At 39.5% G+C, this 15,901-nt stretch overlaps 1 protein-coding gene across 11 annotated transcripts in view; it reads left to right on the top strand.

Annotated features, from left to right (window-relative positions):
- Nucleotides 1-15,901, top strand: part of LOC135224515 (E3 ubiquitin-protein ligase MYCBP2-like) — a 1,655,355-nt gene that overhangs the window by 1,117,438 nt on the left and 522,016 nt on the right. For all 11 annotated transcript variants that reach the window (XM_064263565.1, XM_064263560.1, XM_064263570.1 and 8 more), the window contains one exon: nt 10,658-10,880. In XM_064263565.1, coding sequence (XP_064119635.1) covers nt 10,658-10,880 — 223 coding nt within the window. The remainder of the gene's footprint in view (nt 1-10,657; nt 10,881-15,901) is intronic.

Genomic DNA, 15,901 nt, shown 5'->3' with positions numbered 1-15,901 from the left:
CTACCTTACTTGGGTTAAAACTGCAGAAGGAATAAAGAGCCAACTATGGATCGCACACTGCAGCAAACATTTTCGGCCAAAGAACATTTTCATACTTTTTGTTATGTATGAGCTTAAGTTTCTGCAACAGCTTTGAAGTCCAGAATATGTTAAGAGGGAACAAAGCAGATTCAGCCAAGTAAGAAGCAACAAGAAGGGCCAAGCTTGCTTGTACATCAATACTGGCAATGGCAAGATTTATACAGCCCTGCAAACTACAATATTAATTGCATCCCTGTTAATAATATCAGATATACTGTACGTGCAGTAAAATTTAAAATCCAATAAAATGATTGCACAGACTGTTGAATAATGGCTGTTAGGTATCAGGCTATTAAACCTAGGCTATTATTATTAGTACATCCTTGTGAATGAAGCTTATATGGGCTGACAGCATTGGAGATGACAATTATTTTAGCATACTGTTGTCAAATTTTACTGCCTGTCGGTTTGACCCATGAATAAAGAACGATAATAATTAGTGCTGCCTCTAGAAAGTAAAACAGTAAATTTCTGGGCTCAGCCCGTGTCGCTTCGTGAAATATCCTTTTAGTTCATATTTCTAAGGCAAATATTACTAACATTACCAGAGAAAAACTAAAATGGGATGTCAGAGTATTCTGACTCGCTCACCCTATATAAAGAGGGTGTCGGTATGGTTTCTGGGGCGAGTGAAACCACTACCACGGACCTCTTGTCATTTAGATCTCTCCTTCACAAAATCCTCCTGCTAGAGAGAGCTGATACACAGCCCACTCCAGTAACTACTACTACTAGCGCTCCCACGCCAGCACGAGCGCCTCTAGCGGTCATCCTTTTCGTTAGCAGCATCCCGCACACACATGTTTTTTCTCGCTGTGCTTTTGTGCTTCCGTTTCTCGATTTATCTTTCGCCATGGAGCTCCAAGCCATCGCCGCAGCTTAGTTAAGTACTGCCTAAGTGTTTCACGTATTTTTAGCCAGCTAGGACCCGTTTTACCGCTTTTATTAGGTTCTATAACGGTGCCCTCTGCGACATGGCTACAGGCTCGCCTCACGTGTTTCATTATTCAGGCTTCTTCGGTCTCCCATACCGTTGTAGCTATGACTTGCAGTATTATATGATTACATTTTCGTGTTGTGCAAGATGTGCTCTTCTTTTTATTATGGGAATCTAGCTCGATTGAGCATATGCCTTGTTACCTTAGCTCAGTGTTCATGCATGCATGTACCTTTGTCTAGGTCTGTCAGGTGTTTTAGGACATGTGTCCTTCTCTTTTTAGTCCTACTACCCTGGCCGTCGCCCTCCATTACCACGTATCGGCAGAGGCCAGCTCCCGAGTAGTTAGGCGCCCTCCCTCCCAGCCGGTTAGCCTAGCTTCTCCAGGACATTTCTTTCTCTATTTCTGATGATTCCTTTCCTTTCTATTATGATAACACTGTTTATTTTGTTTTGCATGCTAGAGACGGTTAGAGGTAGCCTAGGCTACCGCAGTTTGCCGGGTCTATCCTACCGCGTGGCCCTACCACGTTCAAGGTGAACCAGGCGATCGCCATGAGCCACCGGCTCAGTCCCCCCACCCTGCTCCCCCCCCCTCTCCCATGGGGGGGGGAGGCAAATATCGCTCGCTCATGTTGCCACGGCAACCGTCCCATCCGGGCTCTCTCCCCTCTTCCTCTCTACCTGGAGAGAATACGGTAGTCTGTGGGGGGGAACATCTGAGACTGTCTCTTCCTACCATTCTCACCCTGGGTTCCACAGGGGGGTCTCCTGTACGCTCGGGCTCGGCTGGCCACCTCGCTCGACCGTGCTCAGACCCCCTCAGGTCCCTTACCGCTCTCTCCTACCCTGGTCACCCCTCTTACCCACCGCGCCAGTGGCGGGCTCTGCTGGCTCCGTCAGCTCCTTAAGGGGGTGACGGAGAGAAGCTCCATTACATGCATCTCTATACAGTTATAGACTGGTTACTAGTTTGGTGGAACTCCTTACCCCGGTGCGCCGGAATTATTCTAACTAGTATACCAGCCCCATTGGACACTCACCACTACAGGAGAACAAGAGAAGGCTAACACCTATTTTTATCCACTCCGGCATCCGACGAAGTGTCATATCTCTTAACGGACTTTGTCCTGTTAGTCAGTGTTGATACTCATGTATCTGTTCACTTACAGGCTACCCATTGCCAGGAATCCGGCTGTAACGCTGTGTTACAGGACCCCTGTGGCCATGAGGTCTGCCAGACCCACGCCGTCTGTGCCATCCGCTATGGGGACATAGCGGTCTGGCACCATGAAGCCTGCTCGATCTGCTATGATCTTGTGGAGCAGTTTACCTCCGGTGTAAGTACACACCGGAGTTCATTTGCTATATAAAATTTGACTATACAAGTGCAGTCCTAATAAGAGATACAAAAATGATATATTTGCATACATACATACATACATAAAAGCATCCACATACAAATAAATAAATAAATAAATATTTACATGTCAATATATATGTATCTATGAATGTATGTACATATATATCAAGAGTGTATATATACATACATACATACATATACGCATGTATACATACAAACATACAAAACAAACACACATACCACTGTTGATCAAAGCATGTAATTGTGCAGTGTATGCAGCTTTTTCGTGGCCTCTAGAGATATAAGTACATACGTTCATATATGCATACAAATATGCATTCTGCATACGTACAATCAAATGCGCATCCATATATATAAATATATATATATATGTGTGTGTGTGTGTGTGTGTGTATAATTGAATCACGAAAGTTTGGAACAAGATGAATGCATAAATAAAGGTGTGTGTGTGTGTGCGTGATTATATATATATATAATGTGTATATATATATATATATATATATATATATATATATATATATATATATATATTATATATATCAGGTATGTGTGTCTGTTTGTAAGTTTGTATGCATACATTCATACATGCATACTTGTATGAATTTATACACTCTTGATATAGAAGTACATACATTCATACATGCATACATCCATATATATAAATATATATATATATATATATATATATATATATATATATGTATATATATGTATATATATATATATATTATATATATATATATATATATATATATATATATGGATGTATGCATGTATGAATGTGTGTACTTATAAATCAAGAGCGTATACATTCATACATACATACATATTTGTATATATATACATACAAACATACAAATAAACACATATATTTGTATATATATATATATATAATATCTATATATATATATATATATATATATAATATACATATATTATATGCATGCATACACGCGCGCACACACCTTTATTTATGGATTTATCACGTTCATATAAATATATATATGTGTGTGTGTGTGTGTGTGTGTGTGTGTATGGATGCGCATTTGATTGTACATATGCATGGATGCATATTTGTATGCATGTATGGAATTATGTACTTATATCTCTAGAGGCCACGAAAAAGCTGCATACACTGCACAATTATATATTGTGATCAACAGAGGTATATGTGTTTGTTTGTATTTTTGTATGTATACATGCATATATGTATGAATGTATACACTCTTGATATATAAGTACATACATTCATACATACATATATATTTACATTTAAATATTTATTTATTTATTTGTATGTGGACGCTTGTATGTATGTTTGCATGAATGCATATTTGTATGTATGTATAAAGGTATGTACTTATATATCTAGAGGTCACGAAAACTGCATACACTACACAATTATATATTTTGGTCATAAGTGGTTTATAATATTGATCCTGGTGAATGTGGGTAGGTAACAATCGTGTTTACATGTCACATGTTTTCCGAGATACGTAGACATAAATGCTTTTACCGCAGAACCAGATACGCCTAGGTTTTCATCTACCAATATGTCTGTAGATTTATTATAAAATCGAGAATACAATCCGTTTGGGCATCACAAAGTTCAAATATTTTCACTCCAAATCGACTTCTTTTATTTGGAATATTTTGCTGAAACTAAGCCTTCCCTTCCATACCATCAAACTTTCATCTATGCATAAATCTTGGAATGGTTGAAATTTTTCCCTGATTTTGCTACGCACATTGACAAACACTAGTTTATTTATCTATTTTATTTCATTTTTATCTGGGTCTCTCCTGTGAATTATCAACGAAATGTTTTTTTCCCTTGTGAATTGTCAACGAAATGTAGAGCTAGAATTCGATGAAATCTGTCCCTTGCCATCAGCCTTCTCATTCTCCTTTTGTCTAGTATGCCTCAAGCGTAATCAAGTAATCAACGATGCGACGTTTACTTAGATGCGACATGATCATAATCACACACAGGAAGCGTACCATTTCGTTCACAGTAACCTGGGCAAACTTTCGCATATATTTTGGTACTGCATCTCCAATTGTAATCAACAAGGAATATTTATAACGGTTTGTCTCTCTAATAGTCAGCCGCATAAAGTCGTTATCGAAAAATTGAAAAACATGATCTACTTAGGAGTACTTCCTTTGAATTTTCATTTGCATTACATCTTGACGTAATGCCATGCTACTGCCGTCAAATACGATATCTCGGGGCTGGAACTTACTGGCAACCCACTCCCACATCACCTGAGTCAACTCGCAGTCGCTGTATCCGACTTCTTTCAACACCGTTACTTTCGTTAGGTAGCAGATTTTCATTATTTTCACTGTCGGTTGAAATTTCATCACTGTCTCTTGCACCAGGCGTATAATTATTCATTTAATTGCCTTCTAAATCCCATTCATTTTCATATCTAGAAAATTAACCGAGAAAGTCTACAAAATAATTATCGTCATCGAGAGCTCTTCTCTCGATCTGCCGGCGGTCAAGCTCGAAGATGTCGTACGCTTGACTCCTCCTCCTACGACATATTGATGAAAAATAATGAATTTTAGGGAAATGCACACATTTATATGAATTCACAGTATGTGAACTGGCAGATTGTAATCATATCAAGAAAAAACAGGCTAGTAGTTCAATCATCAGTCTTCCACATGAAAGGAAATTGCCAGTGACCGTATACGATACAGCCGTGTTCTGGGATACCTTAGGAAACGTATTGTATACGACCCAGTCGTATTCAAAGGGTTAAAGTCCGTTGGGGACTTTCAAGTAAGAGGAAGCCTGAACCTACTTCCTCTACTAAAAAGTTGAAAAAGCCTAGGAAATTCCAACCCTTCCAGGCTACCCAACAACAGCAGGTGGTACAGGCAGTGCCAGTCTCCCAGGTGGCACAACCCTCCACCTCGAAGAGTCAGTCCCAGCAATTCCTCCTACTGACTCCCCAGAACCAGTCTTCTACCTCTTTCGCAGTGTCACCTAGCCTTCAACCCAGTCTTTGAAAGCCTAGCTTTCCAACCCTTTAATAGGTTTGGAAGAGGCAGTAGGGCTAGGGGTGCATTTCGCCAAAGGGGCAGCGGAAGAACACCTAGCAGAGGCAAACACTCCCGGGGAGGATGTGGGTCAAGACCTGCCCCAAGTCAGTGAGGATCCTCAGGTAGGAAGGAGACTGTTCCTCTATCGCCACAGATGGGGATTCAGCAATTGGGCACAAAGTATTGTGTCCAAAGGACTGGGATGGAGCTGGATCAAGGGCCCTCCTCCATCCAAGACCTTCCTTCAACGGCCAACATCGGAATTGACGGAGTATGCTCAAGAACTCCTTCAGAAAGGAGTAGTGTCAAAAGTCAAGCATTTAAAGTTTCAAGGTCGCTTGTTCAGCGTGCCAAAGAAAGGCTCAACCAAACGAAGAATAATCTTAGACTTGTCCCGTCTAAACTTATTCATTCGTTGCGACAAGTTCAAAATGCTGACTATCTCGCAGGTGCAGACCTTACTTCCCCGTAGGGCCGTCACCACCTCTATCGATCTTACAGACGCATACTATCATATCCCAGTAGCAAGACACTTCCGCCCGTACCTAGGCTTCAGACTAGGGAACCAGGCATTCTCCTTCAAAGTAATGCCCTTCGGGTTGAACGTGGCCCCCAGGGTATTCACGAAGATGGCGGAGTCAGTAGTTCAGCAACTAAGGTCTCAGGGGATAATGGTAGTAGCGTATCTGGACGATTGGCTTGTTTGGGCAACAACCGTCGAAGAATGTCGCAAAGCAACGGTCAAAGTAATACAGTTTCTGGAACATCTGGGGTTCCAAATAAACAAGACCAAGTCCAGGCTAACGCCGGACTCCCGCTTTCAATGGCTCGGCAATCAATGGGATTTAAGTTCCCATACTCTGTCAATTCCACTAGCCAAAAGGAAAGAAATAGCCAAAGCAACAAGACAATTCCTCAAATGGAAACGAACATCAAGGAGAAACCAGGAAAGACTCCTAGGTTCTCTCCAGTTCGCCTCAGTGACAGACATTCTACTGAAGGCAAAGTTGAAGGACATAAACCGGGTCTGGCGCTCGAGAGCAAACAACAAGTCTCGGGACAGATTGTCAGCCATCCCGCCGATTCTCCGCAAGCGACTCCGCCCCTGGGTGGAGGCCAAGAATCTATCCAAGTCGATTCCTCTTCAATTCCCCCCTCCGGCGTTTGTTATCCACACAGATGCTTCTCTAAGCGGATGGGGAGGATATTCTCAGTTCAAAAAAGTACAAGGGACTTGGTCTCCTCAGTTTCGCCAGCTTCACATCAATGTATTAGAAGCTATGGCAGTGTTCCTCACATTGAAGAGGCTCCTACCAGCCAAGAAATCTCACATCAAGCTGGTATTGGACAGTGCAGTAGTAGTACACTGCATCAACAGAGGAGGATCCAAATCAAGTCATGTGAACCATGTCATGATAGCCATATTCTCACTAGCAGCCAAGTACAAATGGCACCTATCCTCCACTCACCTGGCGGTAGTAAGGAACGTGATAGCAGACGCCCTGTCTTGTTCAGTGGTCTCTGGACAGGCGTTCATTCCAGTGGATGTGCCAAAAGGTCCCAGGCCTCCAGGTGGATCTTTTCGCATCACAATCGAACCAGATTGGAAACAGTGGAAGAAAGTGTACATCTTTCCCCCAGTGAATCTAATGTTGTAAGTTCTCAACAAACTCAGGACTTTCAAGGGACAAGTTGCTCTAGTAGCCCCAAATTGGCCCAAGAGCAACTGGTTTCCACTACTTCTGGAATTGGGTCTCCGACCTCAACGGATTCCCAATCCCAAGCTATCTCAACCAGTACAAACGAGGACTGTGTTCGCTTGCTCAGGAATTCTCAAACCCCTAACTTTATGGACTTCATGAAGTTCGCGGCTAAAAGAGATGCAAACATTGATCATCAAAACATCCTTTTCTTAGAATCGGATAAAAGAGAATCAACCCTACGTCAGTATGACGCAGCTGTTAAAAAACTAGCCAATTTCCTGAAGGAAACAGAATCTCGAACCATGACTACTAACCTGGCTATCTCCTTCTTCAGATCCATATTTGAAAAAGGTTTAGCAGCCAGTACTATTACTACAAGTCAGCTCTAAAGAAAATTTTTCAATTTGGTTTTAAAATAGACTTAACAGATTCTTATTTCTCGTCTATTCCTAGAGCTTGTGCTAGGCTCAGACCATCAGAGAGACCTAGCTCAGTTTCATGGTTCTTAAATGATGTTCTCAAACTGGCTTCAGGTACTGATAACGATTCATGTAGCTATATACCCCTCCTAAGGAAAACATTATTTCTTTTAAGTCTGGCTTCAGGAGCCAGAGTATCTGAACTGTCGGCCCTTTCTAGAGACTCAGGCCATATCAAATTTCTTCCATCAGGAGAAGTTCTCCTCTCCCCAGATCAAAAATTTTTGGCCAAAAACGAGGATCCCTTAATGAGGTGGGCCCCTTGGAAGATCCTCCCTCTTCCTCAAGTCCCTTCTCTATGTCCAGTGACGACCTTACGAGCCTATCTTTCTAGGACATCTACAAGATCCTCAGGCCCCTTATTCATGAGGGAAAAAGGTGGCACTATTTCCTTAAAGGGAATTAGACAACAGATCTTGGACTTTATTAAACAAGCCAACCCAGATTCGTTCCCCTAAGTCCACGACATTAGGGCAGTAGCCACCTCAATCAATTATTTCCAACACATGAATTTTGATGACCTGAAAAAGTACACAGGCTGGAAGTCGCCGACAGGATTCAGGCGCCACTACCTGAAATCCTTAGAATCTCTTAAATTTTCAGCAGTGGCAGCGGGAAACACAGTTTCTCCTGACACTGTAAGTAGTTCAGTCGTAGATCCAGATCTCCTTTCTACCTGTCTCACCAATATCCTTCTTGTAATCGTGCCACCAGGTTATACCCTGTTTTGAGCCTTAGCTGCCAAAAGGCTATATCGTGATGTTTTCCTTATTTTTCTGCTAGGATTACTCACATCTGTATATAATCTATCATTGTCTAGTTTTAAGTTATCGTAAGTTAGCATAAGTTTAGTTTTAAATTCCTGTAAGTTATCATAAGGCTAACATAAGTTACCATAAGTTATTTTAAGTACATATACGATAACTTCTGTAATTATTACTCTAGATTATACTCCTCTAATATATTTGGTTTTTTCTTATCACCTTATAGTATTTTGAATTTCCTCAAGCTTGTGGCCAATTCTCTGGTACTATTTCACGAAGCGACACGGGCTGAGCCCAGAAAAGGGATTTTGACGAAGGAAAAATCTATTTCTGGGCAAGGGCCCGTGTCGCCCAGTGAAATATCCTTTTAGTTGTTATTTCTAAGGCAAATATTACTAACATTACCAGAGAAAAACTAAAATGGGATGTCAAGGGTATTCTGACTCGCTCACCCTATATAAAGAGGGTGTCGGTATGGTTTCTGGGGCAAGTGAAACCACTACCACGGACCTCTTGTCATTTAGATCTCTCCTTCACAAAATCCTCCAGCTAGAGAGAGCTGATACACAGCCCACGCCAGTAACTACTACTACTAGCGCTCCCACGCCAGCACGAGCGCCTCTAGCGGCCATCCTTGGAGTTAGAAGACCAAGCTTGGGCCCAAGGGTGGGTGTAAAAAGGGGGGGATTTCACTGGGCGACACGGGCCCTTGCCCAGAAATAGATTTTTCCTTTGTCAAAATCCCTTTTATGATGCTCAAGTGTATAGAAACTACAGCAGACAGAAGAAATATTTTTACTTATACATATAGTACATATTGTCCTTGATAAATGCTTAAAAGATCATTTACCTATCATTAAAGACTGCTGAGAAAATTGGCTGTCGATGCAACATGATCATAATGATGTAACGTCATCATATCTGCAAAACGATATGGCTTAACTGTAGAAGAAATATAACAGCAAAATTAAATATTGTTTATTTCTCCATACAGTACATATTGTATTTAGTACATGGTGCATAAATCATTTGACAGTTTTAGAGTATGGGGCTTCCCATTAGATGTATTAGTTGTGTCATTGTTACATAATAAACACAGCAATGGCACCAGGCAGTGCAAGTCACAAACTGGTTTGGCTATCCAATCTTTCTCCTCTATATCTATGGTTGTACCACCCAATAATACTCCAGAAAAGGTTAGTAAAATCTAATGTAAAGTTAGCTGGAAACATGACCCCTAATGACAGTATCAAATATGATGGATATTCTAGAGTTGCCTGGCATTAAAATGCTAGGAGCAGCTTATGTACTCACAGAAATTGCATTGGAAGCGGTAGAGAATCTGTCCAGATCCATGGTCATTTGATAAATGGTTCTTCTTTGATACTGGCTGTTTTTAGAGCCAAAAGCCAATTGTTTCACAGGACATGAAGTTATTGTTTAGGAAAACATTAGATTTTGCCATAATGAATATGGGCCTACAGATGATAATCGTGTTGCTGAATTTCTTAGAATGCTTCGACAGTTAGAAATTGAAGTAAAAGGTGAAACTGTCAGGAAAAAAATAGTTTTGAAAAGTGTAGGTGTTCCTCAAACCACTACTTGAATGCCACGGATTTGTTCCTATGTAATAAGTTTTCTTTGCGGTTATAGTAGATACCTATATTCGTAATAAAGTAATTCATGTTTGTAACAGAGTGTCTGATAGTTATTCTTATGATGAAAAGAAACCTTTGCCCCATAGCTAATGGTTTGTACCGGTGCTGATAACCGGATATTGGCGGACCTGTTAGGTATGTGTCGATGACAATACCCAGGTATTGGCGCCAATAAGCAGAAATTGGCGCATAGTGGCACTAATTTTCGTAGGTGGACAAGCGCCATAAAACATGATCGCCAATAATTGAGGCCGCTGGCACCTAGGGACTGCCTGCATCTTACTTCCCCACAATGCACATTTCCACTTTAGACAAATAAGGAAAACACACAAAACTATAACAAAACTTTCAGAAAAGTACAATCTCTCTTGTTGAAGTTTTGGCACATTTCAATGGAAATATCAGTGAGTGTTTTGAAATTTTACAGTTATGTGATGATATACTTTGTATGTATCAAATCTTAGGAGTCTTGGAAAGCTAAAGACAATTAAGCAGCTGTTGCCTTTACTATTTCTTGCTATAAATTGTTTCTATTCAGTTTGTAACTTGAGATCACTGGATACCTCATAAGTAATTTTTTTCTTATTTTTCCAGTTGTCATTCCAATGAAAGATTATTTCTTCGGGATTTTGTATCTTGTGCTGGTGGAACAAGTGGTGGACGTTTGGCACGATGGTTACAGCCTGACTCATACGTTGATGTCAGAGCATGTGAGGTGCTATATAGTCGAGATGATATGAGAGCAGGGTGGCCTGCTATTGTTACTATTGTAACTCGGGACCAGTACAATGAAGTGGTTCATGTACCTTCGCTCAAGGTATGTTGTGCAGTTTATACTTCAGTAAACTAGAATTTAACAATATTATGATAGGTATAAGACCTATATTTTAACAAGTTTGAAGGTGGTAGAAATTTATGGTAATAAGCAAAGAAACACTTAATTTTTGCATTAGTATTTCAGCTTTAAAGCATAGGTAAATAGAATATTAACATGATGATGTAGTTTTCAAATGGATATAAAAGATTTTAGGAATTTATACCAGATGAGTATAATAACTCCCTCTTTTGCATTTATAGGCTTGAATAGTTTTGGTTTCTCGTGTGTGTGGAATATTTGGTCCAGATTATTAATTGCAGTAATGCTTCCGGTAATCTAATATCATCTCATCGTGTGTAAGAACTGGAAGATTGATTTATTTAGTAGGGCAAATTTTTGTCTGACAATGACTTAAAAAAAATTCCTCCTCCATATCATGCCCCAGGTTTCTATAGCTATATACATAATTGGTTAGAATTTCAAAAGCTGTTCGTTCATTTACCTGTGATGATGAATATATTGTTTATGTATCCTCTTCCTACTGTTAAGCTTTTCTGATTATTGGAAATTTGGCGGCGGCCTTTTCATTAACAGACAAAGTTTCTCCAGAAATTTATAAATATTAAAGTCGTAACTGGTTCTGTAATATCAGCAACCATCATTTACTAGCAGTAAGTAGTTAAGCAATACTTATTCTGGGGGATTTGTTGAGATCTGTAACAATACTTTTTGATTTGAAAAGAATATGAGTTAGAATGTAAGAGGCAGGAATTTATACCAAAGCATACAAAATGCCTTAAACAGACTTATGGAGAAAGTTTGTTGGGCATACGTAAGAAGAATGTAACCAATAACATCCTCTCAGGTTATATTTTCTTGTCATGAACTAATTACCAATTATTGGCATTGGCACTTGTGGTGTGTTAGCAAATAATATTTCAATAATGAATGAGTTTTATCTTTTTAATTTTATTTTTATTATTTTTAATTAATGACTTGCTTTATGTAAAGCTATATTCAAGTCTGTTTTATAGTTTGTGATAGTTTATTGTAATTCGTTTTATTTTTAAATTCTTTTTGTTGATCAATATCCTTTAAGAAATGGTGATAACTACAAAATCCCCCACACAATGGATTTCATGATTTTATTCACTTGAGATTTTAAGACTAAATGTTCACATGTGTAACTTTATTTTCTAAAGTTCTAATTTGTGGTAAAACAAACTTCAGGTTTTTTCCATTTGCTTTATAGTTATGTATCATGGTTTCCATTTTTATAATTGTAAAACTTCCAAGTCTAAAAAGAACACATACTTGGTGACTACTTATACAATTAATATTCAAGCATGTTTCACCACATATTTAGTGGTAACTACAAATAGTTTTGTAAGCTGTCTATTGTAATACATATTTATAAAATGTTTGTATACAGTTTCTGTAAGGAATTGGAAAAACAGATGGTATGTTCTGTCTGAGGCAGCTAATTGAGAAATTCAGAGAGAGCTAAGGGACTTTTCAGAGAGAGTTTAGGGACTTACATGTGGTGTTCATAGACCTTGATAATGCCCATGACAGAATCCATAAACAGGCAGTTTGGAGTAGTTTTAAGGAGAAGATGGTCCCAGAGAAGTATGTATGGATGATTCAGGAGAGTATTGGAATATATGTATACCAGAGTGAGGTGCAGTGTTTTGAGAGAATGAAGGATGTGAGGTGAGGGTTGGATTACACCAGGGATCAGACCTTAACCCATCTAGTTTCAATATTGTGATGGATCACATAATGGGTGAAGAGAGATACAGAGCATATCATATGCCGATGACATCGTGGTGTGTGCAGAAAGAAGAGAGGCTCTGGGGGGGTGGAGGGTAGCACTGGAGGATAAGTAGGTCAGAGCCATCCTGCTCAATTGAATAGATGTAGAAGTACGTAAAGCATTTAGCATATGAGACAAGCAAGTTGGAACAATTGGAGAGCTTCCTCTCGAGTCCTTTGTGACAAGAGTGCCATTGAGACTAAAGGGAAAGTTCCATAAAGCAGTGGTAAGACCAGTTATGCTGGATGGTACAGAAATGGCAAGTATAACAAAGACAGAGAAGAAACTGGTTGTAGCAAAGATAGGAATGTTAAGATGGATGTCCAATGTAATGAGGGAGGATAGGATTAGGAATGAATATACATATAAGAGGGTTAATGAAGGTGGTTAAAATATCAAAGCAAGAGCAGGAGGGTAGACTTGAGATGGTACAGACACCTACTCAGGAGGGAGGAAGACCTTTTTGGAAGGCAAGCTATAGAGATGGAAGTGTAGGGTAGAAGAAGACAAAGAGACTAAGGAAGAGGTGGAGAAATTATTCGAGGGAAGACTTGAGGTACAAGGGACTTGATGAAGCAGAAGCTCACCACAGAGGTAGATGGAAGCGGATCATCCAAAACAGTGACCTGTATAAGTTAAGTATATCTTAGTTTTACCAGACCACTGAGCTGATTAACAGCTCTCCTAGGGCTGGCCCGAAGGATTAGATATTTTTACGTGACCAGGAACCAATTGGTTACCTAGCAACGGGACCTACAGCTTATTGTGGGATCCGAACCACATTGTATCGAGAAATGAATTTCTATCACCAGAAATAAATTCCTCTGGTTCCATGTTGGCCGAGCCGAGTGACCTGTATAGAAATGGGACTAAGCTTAGAAGATGATACACATCCTTTATGAGAAATTTGTTCTTTGATGTTTTTTTGCAGGTTTATTCAGTCTCTCGTTAAATTTGCTGAGTAATAAATTGAATGATCCTTGGCCCATATGCAAATGTTCATAAAATTTTTCTTGTACATTTTGAGACTGGTGATATAATTGTAAAATTCACTCCATTCCATTCGTCTCATTTTGAGACTGTTGATATAATTGTAAAATTCACTCCATTCCATTCTTCTCATGTTAAAATGATGCATCCAGACTTTTTTTCTGATATGTATGTATGTATATCATCTAATTTCACTGAAGTATTTTCAAGTAAAAATCATTTGTTCCTACACTGTATACAAGCCCTCGGTCCTTTACATAAGGGATTACTTTCAGCGTAGGCTGGAATTACGGCCGTTAAATTCTTGAACAAGGTGGTTAGGTAATAACTACTGCCTGGTAGATGGGTAGGACCGCCTGCCTGGATGTAAACACACTCACTTTGCTTTCGGCTGTCTTTCGATGAAGACGTATGTTTGTGAGCTCTTGCTGACTAGCCGTTAGTCCTTTTCCCAGTGGGTTCTTTAATTGTTTATTAGATAAATATGTATATACTTTATTTGATATTAATAATTAATTGACTGTAATAATTAATATACAAACTCACTTTTTTTTATAACCTTGATAACCGCCTTTCTACTTTGTGTTAACCCCTTCAGCACTGGGAATTACACGTGTACGTCTTTTACGGTACAGTAATAAAAGACCAGGACGTACGCGTGTACGTCTTTCATCCCTCCTCGAAAAGCAAAGCGTTTTCTTCAGCTTGGATGGTTTCCAGACACAGTATTGTTTACGAGAGAGGTGCTGAAGCTCCACCCACAATTCATTCTAACCAATGAGCGTCCGATGGACGTCGTGACGTCATTTTCATATGGGATATTAGGAGAGGTACTGGCCAACATATGCCAGTGCGCCTCAGGCTATTATCTGGGAAGGATGATGACGATTTTGTCCGTAAACCATGTAGATTTGAATTCTAAACCTTTTTCCCTTTTGATTGCAGTTATTTTGTTTTTTTTTTCAGTATCATGTCAGATGATAGTGTTTCAGAGTCAGGGTCTGAGTACCTGCCAAATCTATCAGATGATGATTATAGTGATAATTTCTTAGAGGTTGACAGTGACAAAGAGTGTTTCGAAGACATTGAACCTCTTGTCGATGAAGGCTGGCGGTTCATAACTGATCCATCTTGTGACTTGCGCCCAGACTCAGCCCCCCTTGATTCACGGAGGGTGGTAATAGGATTCCTGCTTTCACACCAGATTTCATCTGCTTACGTGATGAATTTTTTTTTTCCTTTTTTGTGGTGATGTAATTGACAAATTGTGTGAATGGATGAATGCTCGGGCAGAGTAGTACTTTCATTCAACAGGCAAGCGTAAGGTGAAAGGACTTCTGTGGAGGCCTGTTACTCGTGATGAGATGTGTTTTTTATAGCTTGCTGATGACAATGGGGGGTGAATAAACTGCCCCATATGTAAATACGTATTGGTCATGAGATGCTGCTGCTTTTATTATCATTATTATTATTATTATTATTATTATTATTATTATTATTATTATTATTACCAGTGCCGTAAACATTCATTGATGTAGTATACGCTGTTTCTGTATGAAACCTAGGAATAACTGTTTCAGTAAGAAAACTAGTACTGCTATTACCACTACTACTATTTTACTACTACTTTACTACTTTTTCTGCTACTTTATTTCTATTACTTTACTACTATTTCTACTACATTATAACTGTTCCTACTTCTGCAATTACTTTTTCCACTAAATATTCCTATTTTTTCCGATATTCTTACTATATTTTTTGTAATTTTTTGACAATGGGGTAAGAAATATTCATTGATATCCATACACACAAATTTAGAGAGAGCCAGTAATGACTGATACTCGCGGTCGACAGGGGGTCTAATGTGGTATGCAAGCATTAGCAGCAATGCAGCAGGCCGGTGGTGAAGGGGTTAAGGGTCGGCAGCAAGGGTATGCCAACATCTTTATCAGTACATATTTTCGCCCTTTAATGTTAGGACGAGACATGTATTCATCCGAAATTTACGCTTATGCTTTGGAAAATACTGAGGGGAACTTTGGAGGTTTGTCCATTGTTTCTAATGGTAATTCCTCTTCTTCGTCTTTTCGCTAGCTATTGGATGAAGATAGAAGAGGGGGCATGTGGTGTTGATGTTGAGGGATCTCCTCTCATTTTGGAGGGTGGTGCCCTTGGATGCGAGAAGAGTATCCTTATTACTTTAAATCATATTTTC

Source organism: Macrobrachium nipponense, chromosome 12 (genome assembly GCF_015104395.2).
Source record: "Macrobrachium nipponense isolate FS-2020 chromosome 12, ASM1510439v2, whole genome shotgun sequence".
In the NCBI taxonomy this organism is placed as follows: Eukaryota; Metazoa; Arthropoda; class Malacostraca; order Decapoda; family Palaemonidae; genus Macrobrachium; species Macrobrachium nipponense.
The sequence above is the reverse complement of the archived record's forward strand: the minus strand, read 5'-3'. Positions and strand labels throughout refer to the sequence as shown.